The sequence below is a fragment of the Haliotis asinina genome, chromosome 1, assembly GCF_037392515.1.
Source record: "Haliotis asinina isolate JCU_RB_2024 chromosome 1, JCU_Hal_asi_v2, whole genome shotgun sequence".
Taxonomy (NCBI): Eukaryota; Metazoa; Mollusca; class Gastropoda; order Lepetellida; family Haliotidae; genus Haliotis; species Haliotis asinina.
Window position 1 is genome coordinate 28,267,369 of NC_090280.1, and position 18,173 is coordinate 28,285,541.

General features: G+C 40.3%; 1 protein-coding gene across 1 annotated transcript; it reads right to left on the reverse strand.

Annotated features, from left to right (window-relative positions):
• Positions 1-793: 793 nt before the first annotated feature.
• On the reverse strand, positions 794-12,358 carry LOC137271239 (putative ankyrin repeat protein RF_0381). The gene is made up of 3 exons (XM_067803984.1): positions 12,151-12,358; positions 10,338-11,099; positions 794-1,845 (listed from the first exon to the last, which is right to left on the reverse strand). Exons 1-3 carry the CDS (start codon positions 12,356-12,358, stop codon positions 794-796), a joined length of 2,022 nt encoding a protein of 673 aa, XP_067660085.1.
• Positions 12,359-18,173: the final 5,815 nt, after the last annotated feature.

Below are 18,173 nucleotides of genomic sequence, written 5' to 3' on the forward strand. Positions count from 1 at the left end.
ACTAGGCTGGACCAAGTGTTAAATGCTTGGATGTGTTGCCAGATGTTCATGTAACATGGTACATGTGTGTTTGCTGCTCGGTGAAGATCATAGTTTCCTGAGTCAAACAACGTGTGTCGAGTATGATTAGCCAGGACATGCGCCTTGAAGCAGCCCCCTACCATTGCCGTAAAACAGCAATTCCTAAGAAAAGTGAGTCTCACTAGTACGTGTTGTTTATATACTGTCCATCAAACCTCTGTCAGAACATTAGAGCGAAACGTTTACAACCTTCCAGTCACGTTGGTTGTATTCATTGCACGACAAATTCAGGTCATTCGAGGAAAGTGAATATCACGACCTGAGTACAAAAAACCCCAACATTTCAACCGCTATGGAGATGAATATAATACACATAACTGTCTTCTCATAACCATCATACAGCGCATTTTGTTTTGAGGTGAAACTACATGACCATATAGGTTTGCTTCTTGTTTAATGCAGCAGTCAGCAATATACCAGCTGTATGGGGATGGGCTACAAGTAGCAAGCGATCAACGGCATGGGAATCCATCTACGCACATGGTATACAATGACATGAGTCGACCAAGTCAGCGAGTCTGACCACCAGATCCCGTCAGTTTCCTCGTACAAACAAAAATTAGTCACGGGTTATTCACTAACTTTCGACATCAGAAGCAAGAGAAGAATATATGATAATTAACATATCGATTAACAAAGAAGCATGGTACAATAGATAACAGGGACTGAATAATCATTGTTTATCTCCACTGATGGTAAAATGTGAGGGTACTTATCGACCACCATGTGATATGAGAAAGTCATACACCCGACTGTTCCTGAATCGTTTTGCAATCATAGCTGCCGTTTCCCCTCTCTTGGTCTTGGCGTTAATGTCCAGAAGGTCCTTGGAAAGAACAAACTTCACCATCTCAAGGTTTCCAGATTTACAGAGTAGGTGAAGGCTATTTTTGCCGCTTTTTGTTTTCATTGCCATGTTCCCTCCTTTTCTTACGATAAATTTAAACATTTGTCCGTGCCCAAGTTGGGCCGTGATCATCAGTGGTGTCACCTTGTCCTTTCGGCTGCTGTTAATGTCCACAAGATCCTGTGAGATAATATACTCAACCATCTCCAAATGTCCTCCACAGCAAGCCATATGGAGGACGTTGGAACCTGATCCTGTCTCCAGAGATACATCACACCCTTTACTCATAAGTATGTCAAATATTTCTCTGTTTCCCAGTCTTGCTGCCACCATGACTGATGTGAGTCCAGAACTTGGTCTACTATCTATGCTCACCTTGCCTATTGACAGTACATATTTCACCATCTCTACATGCCCCCCAGCACATGCGTAATGGAGGATGTTCTTACCATTTTTATCTCCCAATGACAGATCAGCTCCTTCACTAACAAGAACGGCGAACACATCTCTATAACCTCTGGTTGCTGCCAAGATCACAGGTGTCCTCCCGCACTTCCCTCTACTGTTGATGTCCACCATCTTCTGTGATAGAATATACTTAACTATCGCCACATGTCCTCCACATGTTGCCATATGGAGAATGTTGTTGCCGTCATTGGCAACAAGTGACCCTTTACCTCCTTTGTTGATAAGCAGCTTAACCACGTCCATGTGTCCGGCACACGCTGCCGTCATCAGTGGTGTCCGTCCTCTCCCGTCCCTTCTGTTGATGTCCATCTGTCCCCCAGACAAGGTGCGTCCCACCATGTTCAAGTCCCCCTCCCTGCAAGCATCATGGAGCTGGTCGTCAGCCGACCCCCACTTCTGGCTACATGGTTGATATTTTATGTGTCGTTGAGGAGTGACCAGTTTTCCATCTGAATGAATGAAGACAAATACACAGAAAGAATAACCATATGTTTATATAACAATTTGCGTTGGAGGTTTGTGATAGATGGAATAGCGTGGCTTCCGCCCAAGTCGCGAGAGAATCGCGAGAATGTTGATGGGTATGGCGACCGATAAAAACTACTTGCACTTACTGAAAACTGTGTTGTAGATGCTAACACAGAATCAGCCCTTTCGAGCGTCATCATTTAGTGATCTGCTCATAGTTTTTTTTACCAGCTTTAGTGATCGATAGTTTTCTATAATTTAAAATAACTGAAATGATGAGATTGAAATGAATTTACGAAATTTGAGAACACTATTGCAATGTGGACATGAAAAAAGTGATGTCGAATTCCCAAAATTCTAAAAGATCATATTTTGTAAAAAAAATCATATTTCAAATACATACTGGACAAAATAAGTTAAGCATATTAGTATTTTTATGACTGATATTTTATCAGTATTTCAAGGAATAAATACATTTTATTCATTATTTCAAATTTTACAAATGTCCCTAACTATTTTTGTCCAGTATGTTAAAAAGCCAGAAAAATAACTTAAAAGTTTATAAAAAAAATAATTCTTTAATTAGACTATAATTCTGCCACTAAAGTGGCACTGCTAGGCTTTCATAATGTCGAGGAATCCAAATGCATCACCAAAAGAATGGGATATTTACCTGCAACACAAACTGATTTTCCAGATAGTGCCACTACACATCGGTACATCAAACTGCAAGGCTTGCTTAAACAAGGGCTGATCGGAACCTTTGGTGAAAAGTACAAAGGCTGTATGATTATAATGAGTGTGTCCTTAGTGATTTGGGTATTGTAAACCTGTGGGTATATTAAAACAGTTCAACGGAAATTATTGAGGAAATTTATGCTACCTAATACTGATGATACATTTCAATATAGGTATTACGTTATGTAGTAAGATTCTCAGTATGGGAGGTAACTCATGTAGATTTGAAATGAACCTTACTGCAACAAGAGTTATCTCCCCTGGTGGCTACCCTAGTTGATATGACCGATAGCAGATGAGAAAAAGAGCTGGTTCTAGATGATTTTGACGGAGAAGTGACAAATGCAAAAGAAGTAGCTGGTAGACATGCCATGTTAGACTGGGCAGAAGACAAGGTCAGGGAGGATGGGGACGTACAAGATAATGAATCACCGGCGACTTGGTCGCATTGTGTGTAGGGGACACTGGAACGCAGATGAACAACAGAGGAAGTATGAAACCCTGAGACGAGAATTACAAAGAGGTAAATGGGTAAAAAAAAGCATGAAATTACCTCACCACTGATGAAATATCCACAAAAAGGAAGCAGCGAAAATCACGATAGAGATAATGTTTTGTTGTCTGATCAGTTCTGTCTGGCTTTTACCGAACTGTGTCACATTTCACATTTTGGACAAGAGATACCATTAAACGTATCAACCCAAAATATAGCCCGAAAATTCACATGTTGGGTGGGATCATCACATGGAATTATGAGATTATGTATTTTCCCTGGAAATTTGACGAAGGAACAAAATGTTGACATCTAAGATGAATACCCCCATCCAACGGCCCAAAATCTGTATGAAGAAAACTGGATTTTCCTGCGTGATACCCCATTATGGGTTATACAAATCAGTGGTTGCCAGATGAAAAGTTTTAGATTGGTCCAGCTACGGACAAGATCTTTTTGAGAGTATGTAGAGACTAATGAAAGACAGAACAAAGCCAAAAGGACTATTAAATTTGTAGGCTTTGAAGAGTGAAATGTTCGAGCTCTGGAGTACGATTTCCTACAAATTTTGAATGGCTGTGCACCTAGGCACATTCATTGTATTGCATTGGAAGGAGCTCTCCCCTTGTGCTGAAAAGACACTTAGACTGTAAGAAAATCATATTTTAACATGTTCATTTAGTAAAATTCTATAGCTTATATAGAATGTCATGTACTAGATATTTGTCGGGACAACTTTCTCAGTAACTTATGGAAATTTTGTGTACGAAGACGATGTCTCATGTGTGTCTTAACAGGTACGGTCTGGATACATCCAAATTTTATGCAAGAGGTTTATATATGAATACATATTGTTTGTGTATGTTTTAACACCCTCGTCTATATGCAGGGCGAAGCTACCATTCATAAAATACTCGGGCTCAAAAAGGTGTAGGTGCTAAAAGGGTTGCTCAAATCCTCAAATCTATCTATATATAGCTTTAAATGTCAACCTTATACAATAAAACGGCTTGCTTCGCTCCTGATGTGGTACCTATATATGTCGAGAGTATTTTTCATATATTTATGTTGATGTTACGAAAACATCTACTGTATGCACATGGTAACATATTGTAAAACCAAACATGAGTGTGTTTCTTTTTTGTGTAACTCCGCATTCTGCAATGTTCCAGAGTTTTGATTTGGGCTGTGCTGACCCGTCGTTCAGCCTGCCCCTTAAGGCAAGCACTGGAATTCTGATGACCAGGTCCATCTCACAGGTCACATATATTTACAATTCTTATAATATGGGTGTTAAATGTACACAGGACAGACTGTGTCTAAACATGCACGCGAGAAAACACTGCACAATCATAATGCTATATTGAAATTAACTTTGCTTCTATAAGGAAGCTATGCCCACTGACATAATTCAACTCCATTTAATTATTAATAGTACCTATAATATTCATAGAAAAACATGTGCTTAACTTACGTCAGCATGATTCATTCGATGAAATGTGTATCCAGCCTTCTTCTTCTTCTTCTTGATATTCCTTGGTTCAGTGGTGAGTAGATGACAAGTTAGATGTTCCAAGCCGTATTCAAAACTCAAACAGCCACCCATTGCAAGACATTTTAACTGGCACAACTTAAAACCAATGTCCCTAATTCTGACGGAATGGTATTTCGAGGCACTTTTTTGAAAAAAGCTGCATTTTATCTTCCTTGACGTTGACAGTGAAATATATGTTGCTAATGCCAAAAGCATGGTCCCTCTGTCTGCTAGACTCTTCATTATGAAGTGATGCTAGAGAAGCACAGCGTCCAAATGTCCACACTCTTCCTGTGCAAGCTAGGAAACACTCACTATAACTATAGTCAGTTTATCTGTAACAGCGTGTCCCCCACGTGTTGTCAGTGCCAATTCTCCAGAAGAAGTGGATACGACATGCACTGATTCATTCTATACTGTACCTCTAAAATATTCATTGCTCGTTGTGAAAATAGCAAAGAACTGTCACATCAATTAAATGATAAGGTCAAGTCAGTAGTTTGCAGAATGATAATAAATAATGTATGTATACATACAAGTAGGTAGCTGTCCATTGATAACATTCATAAGTTGTATGATTCCCAGGGAGTTGAGACTGAGAATACTATGTGCCGTTGAGACTGACATCCAGTGATTGAGGGTAAAACAGCTGCTGCGCTGGATATATGACAAGTGTTGGTATGATAATTATTCCTTTCGCTGCTCAGGGTCAGTAACTTCTCACCCGCAATCGCCAAAATGTGATTCTTAGACAAAATATTAACATGAAATGCACACTGTGTAATGACTTTAAAGAGACTGCACAACACCTTGTCGGCCTTGGTACAACCAGCATATCTTAAAAGACATGATGGCATGGCTCGATGATTCTACTACCATCATCACCATACCTGCGACTTTGACCCCAAGGTCTAGCCATGGAACGACTCTGAAAATGTACAGCCATGGAAAATGATGCTTTTAAACTTCTCTGGAATAGGCCCACATACAGTCTCGATCAACAAACCGATCTTGTGCTACTTTTATAAAGCTAATGAATTTATTTATATCACTGAATTTTCTGTACCTTTTGACGGTACCGTGGTTAGCAAGATGCAGGAAGAGATCTCGCTGGCATCCCAAGTACACTGTCGACGGGCTCCCCATTGTTTTCGATGCCTTTGGTGTGGTACCTCTTGCCTGTTTGGTCCAGATCCGGAGATTGTCGGTTTATCCGCCGGGAGCACAGCCCTTCTGACACTCTGGGTAATGCAGAAGGCTGTAGTGTTGAGGAATACATATTATCCGAAACTCTCTTGGTGGGTTCGACTTGGCAGCATTTCCTGGGAAGTCCCATTCACTGTCTTGGTTGGTAGACTACCAGTTGTCCGACTTTCATTTTTGTGGAAGTCGCGGTGGCTGAGCGGGCTAGGCGGCGGCTGGCTTTGTGTGCTGGCGATTAGATGCCTGACTCTGAGGGTACGGGTTCGAATCCCGGATGGGACTCAACCAAAAAAGTACTAGAATTTGTACTTTACTAAAGTGAAATCCCAAATATGACATATTTTGCAAGCGGTCACTGTTAATAATGTATTGGGAGCTGACACTTGTGTGATCATTCATTCTAAAACAAGCTCATTCAGTAAACAGGAAGGTAGGCAGTCATTGTAATAAGCGATTGTAGTTTCAAATTGCTTTTATGCAATTTAATATCTAAGTATGATTTGAGCGGACTTCTTCCTCAAACACACAAAATATTTCTTGCATAGTTTGCTTTATGTAGTTTATGATGCATTTCAAAATAGGGATTACGAGGCTAGAACATAACAAACCAATTTGCTTGAAGTTGACGGATATAATGTAGAAAAACAAACCATAAAAACAGTTGCATTTATATCATTGTCGTAGTGAGGCTCACTACATTCTGATATCTCCTCGTAAATATGTAAATATTTTTCAACAGGGGAAGTTCAGTCGGGTATTGACATTGCTGGTTCAATGACACATTTTGGTGATCACATCTACAGCACTATCGATCTACTGTTTATCACCCACGCATGCAAACGTGTGGTGTCACGACATCATTGTGTAAACAGGGGTATGGCACTGTCAGTTTGAAAGGCGTCATATCTTCTAAAGATTAAGTATGTTGTATATTGGAAGTCATCTGATATTTTACAGACGGGCATGCTAAACAACAAATACAACAAAACCCCTTGCTTGATAAGCAACCTCAGTGTTCAAGGTCATCATTTCTAAAACCCTTAAATGTGTAAGACCATATCAACTTACAAGTAACACATATACACCTGGAAAAAAAGTATTGTAACACCAGAATCAAATGCCACATTAACCACACGTGCTACAACTGAATACATGCACCTTGTTCTGAAAAGCGAGTTTGCGCCGTTGATCATTACATCTTGTTACCATCACACCAAGGCACTGAAGCCGACAAAAACTAATGAAATGGGTCCAAATGCTAAATGATGACAGATAATTGGTATGAGAAGTGCTGGATTGTCTCTTAGACTGATTGCTATCCAAGCTGTCATCATCCTTCCACAATCAGTAGGTTGGTACGAAAGCTTCAGCAAACAGGAGATATAATGGACAGACAACGGTCACTATGACCTTGGTGCACATCTGCCAGAGAAGACGCAGTTCTTATGAGATATGTACACTGTAATCCATTTGCTACAAGTACGGTGTTCAAAAGGGACTGGTTACCCAAATGGCAATTTTGACATAGGACGGTCAGAAACCCATTGAAACCTGTGGAATATCGTGCCAATAAGACAACCCCTGTTAACAGATGGACACAAAGCCACATGTTTAGCTTGGATCAGAGCAGGCCGTGATTGGAACCAGCTGACATCCTGAAGAATGGTTCACTGGTCTAATGAAAGTCGTTTCCTTCTGTACATGGTCAGTGAGCATGTGTATGGGATCGTAGAAACACGACATATGCAAGAAAAAAAACTCTTCTGGAGCAGGTTACATTTGGTGATGGGTCGATTACGGTGTGGGGTTGTCTGTCTTAGGACTGTAAGCTTGAGCTTGTCACTGTGAGGGGTAATCTTACTGGCCAAAGATATCAGAGGGAGATCCTGGACGGGGTTGTTGTCCAACACTTGACAATCACCCTATTCTCACAAGGCCAGTGTACATGCATGACAACACTAAACTCCCACAGAAGTCGGGCAGTGGCGGATTACTTGCACCAGGAAGCAATCACAAAATGAACATGACCACCACCAAGTCCAGATCTCAATCAAAGTGAGCATGTTTGGGAATTCTATTACGCTGTGTGCGTGAGAAGGTCCCACCGGTACAGAAACTTGCCGAGTTGGAACTTACTCTCCACCAGGAGTGGAACAGACTACCTCGCAGACAGATACAGCATCTGGTGCACTCTGTTAGAGAGCGTCTTGAATAGGCCGTCCTGGCAGGGGGTGGATACACTGGATACTGACATTATCACCTGTTTCAGTAACTTTCTTTCATGTCCTAGGATGGGGTATGCATAACACGTGTGTGAACTCATGTACTGTCTTACTATCTCCATACTTTTCTAGTGTACGTTTTACCTCATCTTACACCAGTATTTGTAACAGTAAATAAACAATTGAAGTAAAAGTCAATCGAGCATGAATGTCAATTCTATTCAAATGTACACTCGTTACACAATGCATTCCGTTTGCATCAACTGGCAACATTGGGTTTCCATACTACCAGGTAAAATGTCATTTCACATAAACAAATAAGGTGTTGCAATACTTTTTTCCAGGTGTATATGTTATAGCCATGTTCTGTTTGATTTCCACGCTCTACTGTATACAACAAAGGATCTAAAAAGCGACAATTCATGTTCGTTTCGTTTTCATGCATACATTTAATGTACACAATTTGCTGTCTGTAAGCCAAAGTCACGGGAGGGCATGAAATTAGCATTTGTACAACTGTATTGTACAACGTTGTTTATGATTTGTAATTGCTGTCACCTAAACGACTCTGGTGTAGGAATGTGTGTGTACACGTGTGTGCTTAATGTCTGTTGTAACTGATATTCCACTCTATACAGAACCTACCTGAATGGAACATTCTCCTAAATACCGCTGTCTGTTGGTTGGTGTTTTGGTTGGTTAATGTTGCAGTCGACAAAATTAGTTCAGAAACGAGGAAATGTGTTATAGTCTCTTTCCGTATCTGATACCTCTTTGATGCAATGTGAAACCTGGCGTTAAAGATATATATGCAGTGTCTCCATACGGTAACGCCTGCTCCTAATGACATCTTATTAGATCGATTCAATACTAACGGAAACTTAATTGAAGGATTGGGAAAAATACTCGAAAGTTTTGGAAAGAAACTTGAAGAAACTCAGAGGAAAGAATAAATGCTCGTAATTTAAAGTTTTTTTAAAAAAAATTTTTAAAGTTTTTTTAGAAAATATTCAAAGCAACGAGAAAATAAAAGAAGACACGAAAAAAGTTGAGATATTTAGAAAATGCTTCCATGCACCTACAAAATAATCGAATCAAGGTGGAATGTGTCTGAAAACATATTTTGTGCTAAAAACTGGCATTATTACGTTTTCATGCATTTGTTGTACGAAATTCAAAGAATCTCGACATAAGGTCTACACTTCAATCGTTTCACTTTGGTATTTGGTAATAAGGCACCTCACTGTTTGACAGCCAGACAAGCAGATTGTACGATAATGTTTTCTTTCTCTGATGAAAGTTCTGTCTATTTTTTCCCGAACTGTGTGAAACTTTGGGCAAAATATACCGCGAAACATATCTACCAACACCCAAACAGCCGAAAATTTCACATGTGGGGTTAGATATCATCGCCGTTGTGTATTTTCACAATAATGTGACAAAGAAAGAACATGTTGACCCTTAAACGACAACCACTTTCCAACGGTCCGAACAGCCGAAAATCCACATTATGATTCACCCTTCTGCCTCTCTGCTTCTTTCCCCTGCTGTCTCTCGCTCTCTCCCTCCCCTTTCTCGTCTCTCTCTCTTTCTCTTCATAGTGTGTTGCACATAAAAGCAGGCATATTGTTTGCTGGAGCATGAGCAGTATATTCCAGCTGTATGGCGCCGGTATGTAGAAAGTCGACCAGGCAATCCAGTGATCAACCTAGTGAGTATCAATGTACTGAATTGTCATACGATGTTTCCAACAAGTCAGCGAGCTTAGCCACCCAATCCTGTTAGTTGCCTCTCACAAGCATCTTCAAGGGTTATTCCACTAACTACCGTCATCATCAGAAGAGAACAGAATCTATGATATTTGTCATGACGATTAACGAAGAAGGATGATGCTATTATAGATAACAGGGACTGAATGTTCATTGTTATCATGTTTATCTCCACTAATGATAGAATATGGCAAATAAGAGAGTAATGGTTCACGTGAGGGTACCTATCCACCACCACGTGATATGAGAAAGTCATACACCCGACTGTTCCTGAATCGTTTTGCAATCATAGCTGCCGTTTCCCCCCTCTTGGTCTTGGCGTTAATGTCCAGAAGGTCCTTGGAAAGAACAAACTTCACCATCTCAAAGTTTCCAGATTTACAGAGTAGGTGAAGGCTATTTTTGCCGCTTTTTGTTTTCATTGCCATGTTCCCTCCTTTACTTACGATAAATTTAAACATTTTTCCATGCCCCAGTATTGCTGAGATCATCAGTGACGTTTTCTTATCCAAACGCCTGCTGTTGATGTCCACAAGATCCTGTGAGATAATGTACTCAACCATCTCCAAATGTCCTCCACAGCAAGCCATATGGAGGATGTTGGAACCTGATCCTGTCTCCAGAGACACATCACACCCTTCACTCATAAGTATGTCAAATATTTCTCTGTTTCCCAGAACAGCTGCCACCATGACTGGTGTGAGACCGGAATATGCTCTACTATCTATGCTCATCTTGCCCAGTGAAAGAACATATTTTATCATCTCTACATGCCCTCCAGCACATGCGTAATGGAGGGAGTTCTTACCATTTTTATCTCCCAATGACAGATCAGCTCCTTCACTAACAAGAGGAGCCAGCATATCTTTATGACCTCTGGCTACTGCCATCATCACGGGCGTCCTCCCGTACTTCCCTCTACTGTTGATGTCCACCATCTTCTGTGATAGGATATACTTAACTATCGCCACATGTCCTCCACATGTTGCCATATGGAGAATGTTGTTGCCGTCATTGGCAACAAGTGACCCTTTACCTCCTTTGTTGATAAGCAGCTTAACCACGTCCATGTGTCCGGCACACGCTGCCGTCATCAGTGGTGTCCGTCCTCTCCCGTCCCTTCTGTTGATGTCCATCTGTCCCCTTGACAAGGTGCGTCCCACCATGTTCATGTCCCCCTCCCTGCAAGCATCATGGAGCTGGTCGTCAGTCGACCCCCACTCCTGGCCACATGGCTGATCTGGTATATATCGTTGAGGAGTGACCAGTTTTCCATCTGTGAATGAATGAATAAATGAAATGACAATTACACGCTCCCATTAGGAAATGCATAGTCATGCATTTGAGAATATTGGACTCATGTAACTGTAGCCACAACAATACAAATATGAAATTTCCTTCCAAAACGTCATCTTTCTTGAAGGCGGCAATTTTAATCTCCTAGTCCTTGTCTTTCTGAATACTGACCAAAACGTCACACACAAATCATACAATATATACATGGAAAAGCATGCGGCATCCATCCTTATAAAAAGGCAAATGGTATGTTTAATTTTCTCATTAATTTTGGCCTGAACAAAAAAAATCGGACCAAGACTGAGTGCCAATCGAAACATTACCATAGATCGCTTTGAAGATCTGGGTTTGCAGTATGCAGTTGCCCGACATTTCAGCGTTGATCAGAGCACCCTATCACGCTTTGGGATAGTTTCCTTCAGGCCAGTTCCGTCTGAGAAGCGACTGTCCAAGAGGTAGCACCCAAATGCAGGAACACTACATCCAGGCAACTCATTTGCATCATTGTCTTGCCACAGCCTCAGAAATTGTACAGCGCATGCTGGTTGTAGAAGAAATTCCGTGGAGATTGGACCATGAGGTCAATTGTCGCCCTTGTTTTCAGAGACTTCTATCAGTGCCATTGCTTGGGGTGGTGTCGTAGAGTCCGCAACGGCAATCTTAGACACTGGAGTTGAGTCTGGTTCAGTGATGAAGCATCATGTCTTCTTCACCAGTGGGAAGGAAGACAGAGTGTTTACCGTCGCAGAAAATGCCCCTAATTGCTTTGGAGCGGTGGGTACAGTGTCATGATGGCGATGTCAAGTTACCAGATCTGATTTAGTGGTGGTCTAGGAGAATTTAACAGCAAATCGGTACTTCCATACACCGATATGAAGTCCATACATGTGAGACGCTTCCGATAATGGACCAACAGAGGTAGTTGTTCTGGCATGGCAACGCTACTTCATATACAGTACGCGTCACGTCGTCTAACGCCAAATGTCTTGCCACGGCCGTCCCGATCACCAGATCTAAACACGATATAATACCTATGGGATGATCTCGATCCACGTGTACATCAATATCAAAACTCGCCTCAAACACTCCCATTACTGGCCATTGCATTGCAGCAAGTGTGGGTAAGAATTCTAACATGGTGCCGAGTGCCGAGTGCCGAGTGCCGAGTGCCGAGTGCCGAGTGCCGAGTTGTAATTGCTGGTGATGGTGGCCATACGAATTATTGACTTTGACACCCATCTTTTGGTCTCAAGTAAACAGAACCCCAACAATAAAGGCAGTTGTGCTGGCGAACTCTGTCTATAGACAGGTGCATTCTCACCGTTATATTATTGAGCAACATGAAACGTTTGCTCAGGTAACAAAATGCATTCCTCTAAGAATGCCATTGGCTTATCCGTTTATATTCTAGGAGTGTAGAAACAATAGCCACACGTCCATGTGGCAAGTTGCTTTTGAGGTTTGTGATGGAAGAAATTCTTTGATAGCTTGGCATCATCCCATGAAAATGGATCATTGATCATGATAGTGATCACTGGATTGCCTTATGCAGACCATTTGTTGACAGACCACTTTAATATGGTCTGAATGCTGATAGGAAGAAGATTCATGGCCTTGAGAATTTTGGTCGAGTCACTGGTATGAAGGTCAATATTGATAAGACTAAGGTTATTGTGTTCAGACATAGTGGGCCCCTTAGTATGAAAAGTGGTTTCTTTTTGGGCAAAAGCTGGAAGTTGTTTCATACTACAGGTATTTGGGTATCGTGTTTACTCCTAGGTTAGTGTGGACTAAAGCTCACACTACTCTTGCATCACAAGCCAATAAAGCCGTTATGGCTATCTTTAGATTCCAAAAACGTGTAGGTTTTCTGTCATGTGCAGATCTTTTTAGAATATTTGATGCTATGGTAAAACCGATTCTCTGCTACGGTTCAGAAATTTGGGGTGTTACCCACTGTAAAATCATCGTACAAATACAGATAAAAACATGTAAATATTTCTTAAAAGTTGGTAAAAATACTTGCAACAACATGGCACTAGGTGAATGTGGCAGATTCCCACTTCAGCTTACTTATATGTCAAGGGCAGTTAAATATTGGTGTAGACTTTTAACTCTCCCAAGTTGTAGGTTGCCCCACCAGTGTTATTTAATGCTAAAGTCACTAGATGAATCTGGACGAACGACTTGGGCATCTCATATCAAGAATATATCATATAGACTTGGGTTTGGCTTTGTCTGGATTGCACAGGATATTGGTAATATTGATGTCTTCATGTCTGTTTTTAAACAAAGACTATCTGATAATCTTTCACAAGACTGGTTCTCATCGCTACATAATACAACCAAGTGTTCTAATTATATACTCTTTAAGTCCACCTTGAATGTCGAATCTTATCTCTCTATAGATATTGCCCCATATTTTAGAAATTCTTTAACAAAATTTAGATGCGGCAAATATAAACTTTGTTCTGAGACTGGCAGATACAACAATATCCCTTATGATTAAAGATTCTGTCGCTTTTGCTATCAAAAGAATTTGTATGTAATTGAAGATGAAATACATGTTTTACTTTATTGTAAAGCCTACCTAGACATAAGAAAAAAGTTTCTGGATAAATACTTGAAACACCCTATATCACAACACAGTTTTATAAACATTATGACTTCAAAAAATATAGATGTTATAAAAAACTTATTCCTATTTTTATATAATGTTGGGAAAATAAGAGATTCTGATGTATTTAGATAAACGCATGTAAATTCTAATTATACCTATGTTTGTATTTTGGGCCACTGGCCTATTACTGAATAAAATGTCTGTCTGTCTGTCTGAATGCTGATAGGTATCGCGACCGGTAAACGTTCTGAAAACTGTGTGGTTTATGATAACAGACCATGAATCATTTTGGCAAATACCGGGTGACGTCACAGAATCAATCCTTTCGAGTGACATCACTGGATTTAGTGATCCTCTTATAGCATATTTACCAATAATTTGCGCTAAATTTCAAGATTAATATATGCTTGGCCTGATATAAATACTTGAAATTTTGAGAAAACGAAAGAGTTTATGACTGAAACATCAAATTTCGAGTGTCTAAATATACATGACATTTTGTAAAAGAATTAATATTAACACAATATTAACAAACTACTAAGAGAACGAAAAAAGATCCATGGAAAATACTTGAATTCTTCTATCTATGCTTTAATTTCAAGGAATGCGAACAATTGTCATAAACACCATAAAAGGTGACATATTTACCTGTAACACAAACTGCTTTTCCATATAGTGACACAATACATCGGTACTTGAAACTGCAAGCCTTGGTTAAACAAGGACTGGATGGAACCTACGGTGAGAAGTACATAAACTGCATAGTCATAATGTGTGAATACTCCGTAATTTGGGTATTGTAAACGGGTATCTCGGTATACTGTTTTCGCCGAAATTATTGAGAAAATCCGTTTCCTGATAATGGAGTATTCAAATCGATGTTACATTCTGTAGTAATTACTCAGTATGGGAGGCAACTCTTATAGGCTTAAGAATGAGCATTACTACACCAAGAGTTACTCTCCACTGATGTAGCAGAATAGACAAGAACTGTTTTAGATGAGTTTGAAAGGGATGTGATCAATGCAGAATAGTTAGCTGATAGACAAGACATTCGTGTATGTGCAATATAGGCAATTTAGTCGGATCTCACGTGATTTGCACAGATTGTGAGAAGTGGAACACTGAAAAGGGCTGAGAATATTAGAAATGAGATGATTAACAGAGGACGTACACAGGTATGCAATGAAACCCCTAGACAAGAATTATTAAGATTCAAGTGGGTGAAAAAGCGCTAAATTCCCTCAGGATTGATCAGAGATACACAAAAGGAGGGCCGATAAGCTGGTCTCACGAAAATCAAGATTGTAACAACGTTTTTATTTGTGTCTGGCCCTTTCCCAACAGTGTGATTTGGACAAAAGATTTCAAGATACCATGAAACCTATCTACCAACGCCCAAAACGTAGCCCCAAATTTTGAGAAATATTGAGACATGTTGAGAAAATGTGGGGCTAAGGAATACAGATTGTAAACCAAAAGTTACTGTGTTCGGTAATCTGATTGGTTGAAAAATATGATTAAATGGTATTAGATTCCCTGAAACTGAAAGACTATTCACCGCGTATTGACACGTAAACAATTGTTTTGTTGTGTCATCAACAGTGGTGACGTCATTTAAATCATATTGTGACGTAAAGTTAGAATGACGTCACAAATGAGCAACTTCAGATGCTACCATGAGAACCAGCTGAAACGGCCAGCTGATGACACTTCACTGCTGTGTCCGTATTCGATGTAAACGAGTGCAGACACTAAAACCCCTTTGGTTTACTTTTGTGTTTACAATGTCGATAAACATCATGTGTTTGCCAATTTCCGGGTGTTATTGAGTATTTGAAGCTGGAGGTTTCAAATTAAATATTTCCGTGCTTCAAATACTCAATAACACCCGGAAATTGGCCAACACATGATGTTTATCTCCTAATTAAACCTCAAAATACTGAGGATATGAAGAAGTGGTCGAATACTGGGATACGCTGTCTCAGGAATTTATATAAACTGTACTTGTCAGCGCACCAAGGGCATTCAGTCGTGTGTTACACTGCATGGAGGTCGTTTTCTCTTGAGACAAGCATAGGCTGCTGAAAATCAAGTCTACCCCGGACCTTCAAGAGTCACATATATGTACAATATTACTATATTATGGGTGTTCAATGAAAGCAGCACAAACTGTGCATGCGAAAAAAGTAACATTGAAAATTCACAATGCTGTATTGAGATGAAATTGTGTTTTAAAAACAAAGATGTGCCCATTAACAATTACGTATAATTCCCATACAAGAACGCGTAATCACTTACGTCAGCATGATTCATTCGATGAAATGTGTATCCAGCCTTCTTCTTCTTCTTCTTGATATTCCTTGGTTCAGTGGTGAGTAGATGACAAGTTAGATGTTCCAAGCCGTATTCAAAACTCAAACAGCCACCCATTGCAAGACATTTTAACTGGCACAACTTAAAACCAATGTCCCTAATTCTGACGGAATGGTATTTCGAGGCACTTTTTTCAAAAAAGCTGCATTTTATCTTCCTTGACGTTGACAGTGAAATATATGTTGCTAATGCCAGAAGCATGGTCCCTCTGTCTGCTAGACTCTTCATTATGAAGTGATGCTAGAGAAGCACAGCGTCCAAATGTCCACACTCTTCCTGTGCAAGCTAGGAAACACTCACTATAACTATAGTCAGTTTATCTGTAACAGCGTGTCCCCCACGTGTTGTCAGTGCCAATTCTCCAGAAGAAGTGGATACGACATGCACTGATTCATTCTATACTGTACCTCTAAAATATTCATTGCTCGTTGTGAAAATAGCAAAGAACTGTCACATCAATCAAATGATAAGATCAAGTCAGTACATATGTGAGACCATTCAAACCGCCTTTGTTATATATTTGCGCACAATGATTGCGACAGACAAAATGTTCTCCAAGAAATCAAGACTTCATGACTTAAACTGTCAAATATTTTTCTTTCATGCCGAATCATGTGCCATTTTTGGTAACGCTGAGCAGGTTCTTTCTGCGAAGGGCGCTTTAAAATTATGACTTAAATGCCTTTGAAGAAATAAACAATGACCTAGTACAGCGCTCAAAACGTGTAATGGTAGATATGTGGAGGACATATTGACGATGTGTACTTTAGATGTTATGCCGTGAAAAATCTAAAGCAAGCATGTTGAATCAAAGACGCTGCCACAGCCATGGGTACAAGACATGATGACAGCAAATTTACGCCATTCACAATTTCGCGAACACTTGGTAAGAAAACTACTTGAAAACTACACATGGTGTGATATAGGCAGAATTGTAGGTGTATACACCCACCTACCTGCGACTCTGCCTTCCTAGAGTAAGTGAGTGAGTGAATGAGTGGGTATGATTTTACGCAGGTGTATTCCATCGCGCCCTGCAGCCCCAGAAATTGATTCCACTCAATACAAAGGACAAACTAGAATATTATACATGTGGACTACTGAAATCAAGGTGGACACCAGGGGCTCCTTTCACGAAACAACCTTTACTAAGGTGAACCTTTCGTCCCATTCTTTAACATTGTACTAAGGTTACCTTAGTGGCTTTCGAATCACCTTAGTGCTTTGTCAAAAGAGACCCAGGTGTTGAAGAACCATCTAGTTATACAATTTATAATAGGTGGGGGTAACGTAGTGGTTAAAGCGTTCGCTCGTCATGGTGAAGTCCCGGGTTCAATTCCCCGCATGGGTACAATGTGTGAACATCTTTTGTGGTGTTCCCCGCCGTGATATTGCTGGAATATTTTTAAAGGTGGCGTAAAACCATACTCACTCACTGATGTTTGTGTGACGTTTTTGTTTTCGTTTTGGTTTTCGTTTTGTGATGGGTACGAGGTGAGGTAACTAAACGCTTTTGTAAACGACAAAATATGTTGAGGAATCCTGAACACTGTCATGCGTAGATCGTTGCTCATTCTGTTGATCACTGGATTGTCTGGTCCAGACGTGATTCAAATACACGCAGATGCCTGCGTTTACATGACGGTACACGTGTTTTCATATTTGTGGGTTCTCGTTTTTTTCTTGCCGGTTTGCTTTTGAGATTTTACGTGCGCTTCCCGACAGATTAGGTAACGTAATTACTACATTCATTCTGTGATTGTTGAGATAATTCCGCGAGGCTGAATCTGGTAACAGGTTGTGTATTTATTTATACGTGAGCGACAATACAAACATTGGTTTATAGACAGACAACATGTCAGTGTCACACGACGGGGTGAGTGAGTGGCTATGTTTTTACGCCGCTTTTAACAATATACCAGTAATTTAACCAGAAATGGGCTTCACAGACTCCACCCACGTGGGGAATCGAAACCGGGTCTTCAGGTTCAGGACCACCAGGCTACCCCACCGCCCCTCACACGACGAGGACGTTCACTTCGTGAAGTAGACAATAAG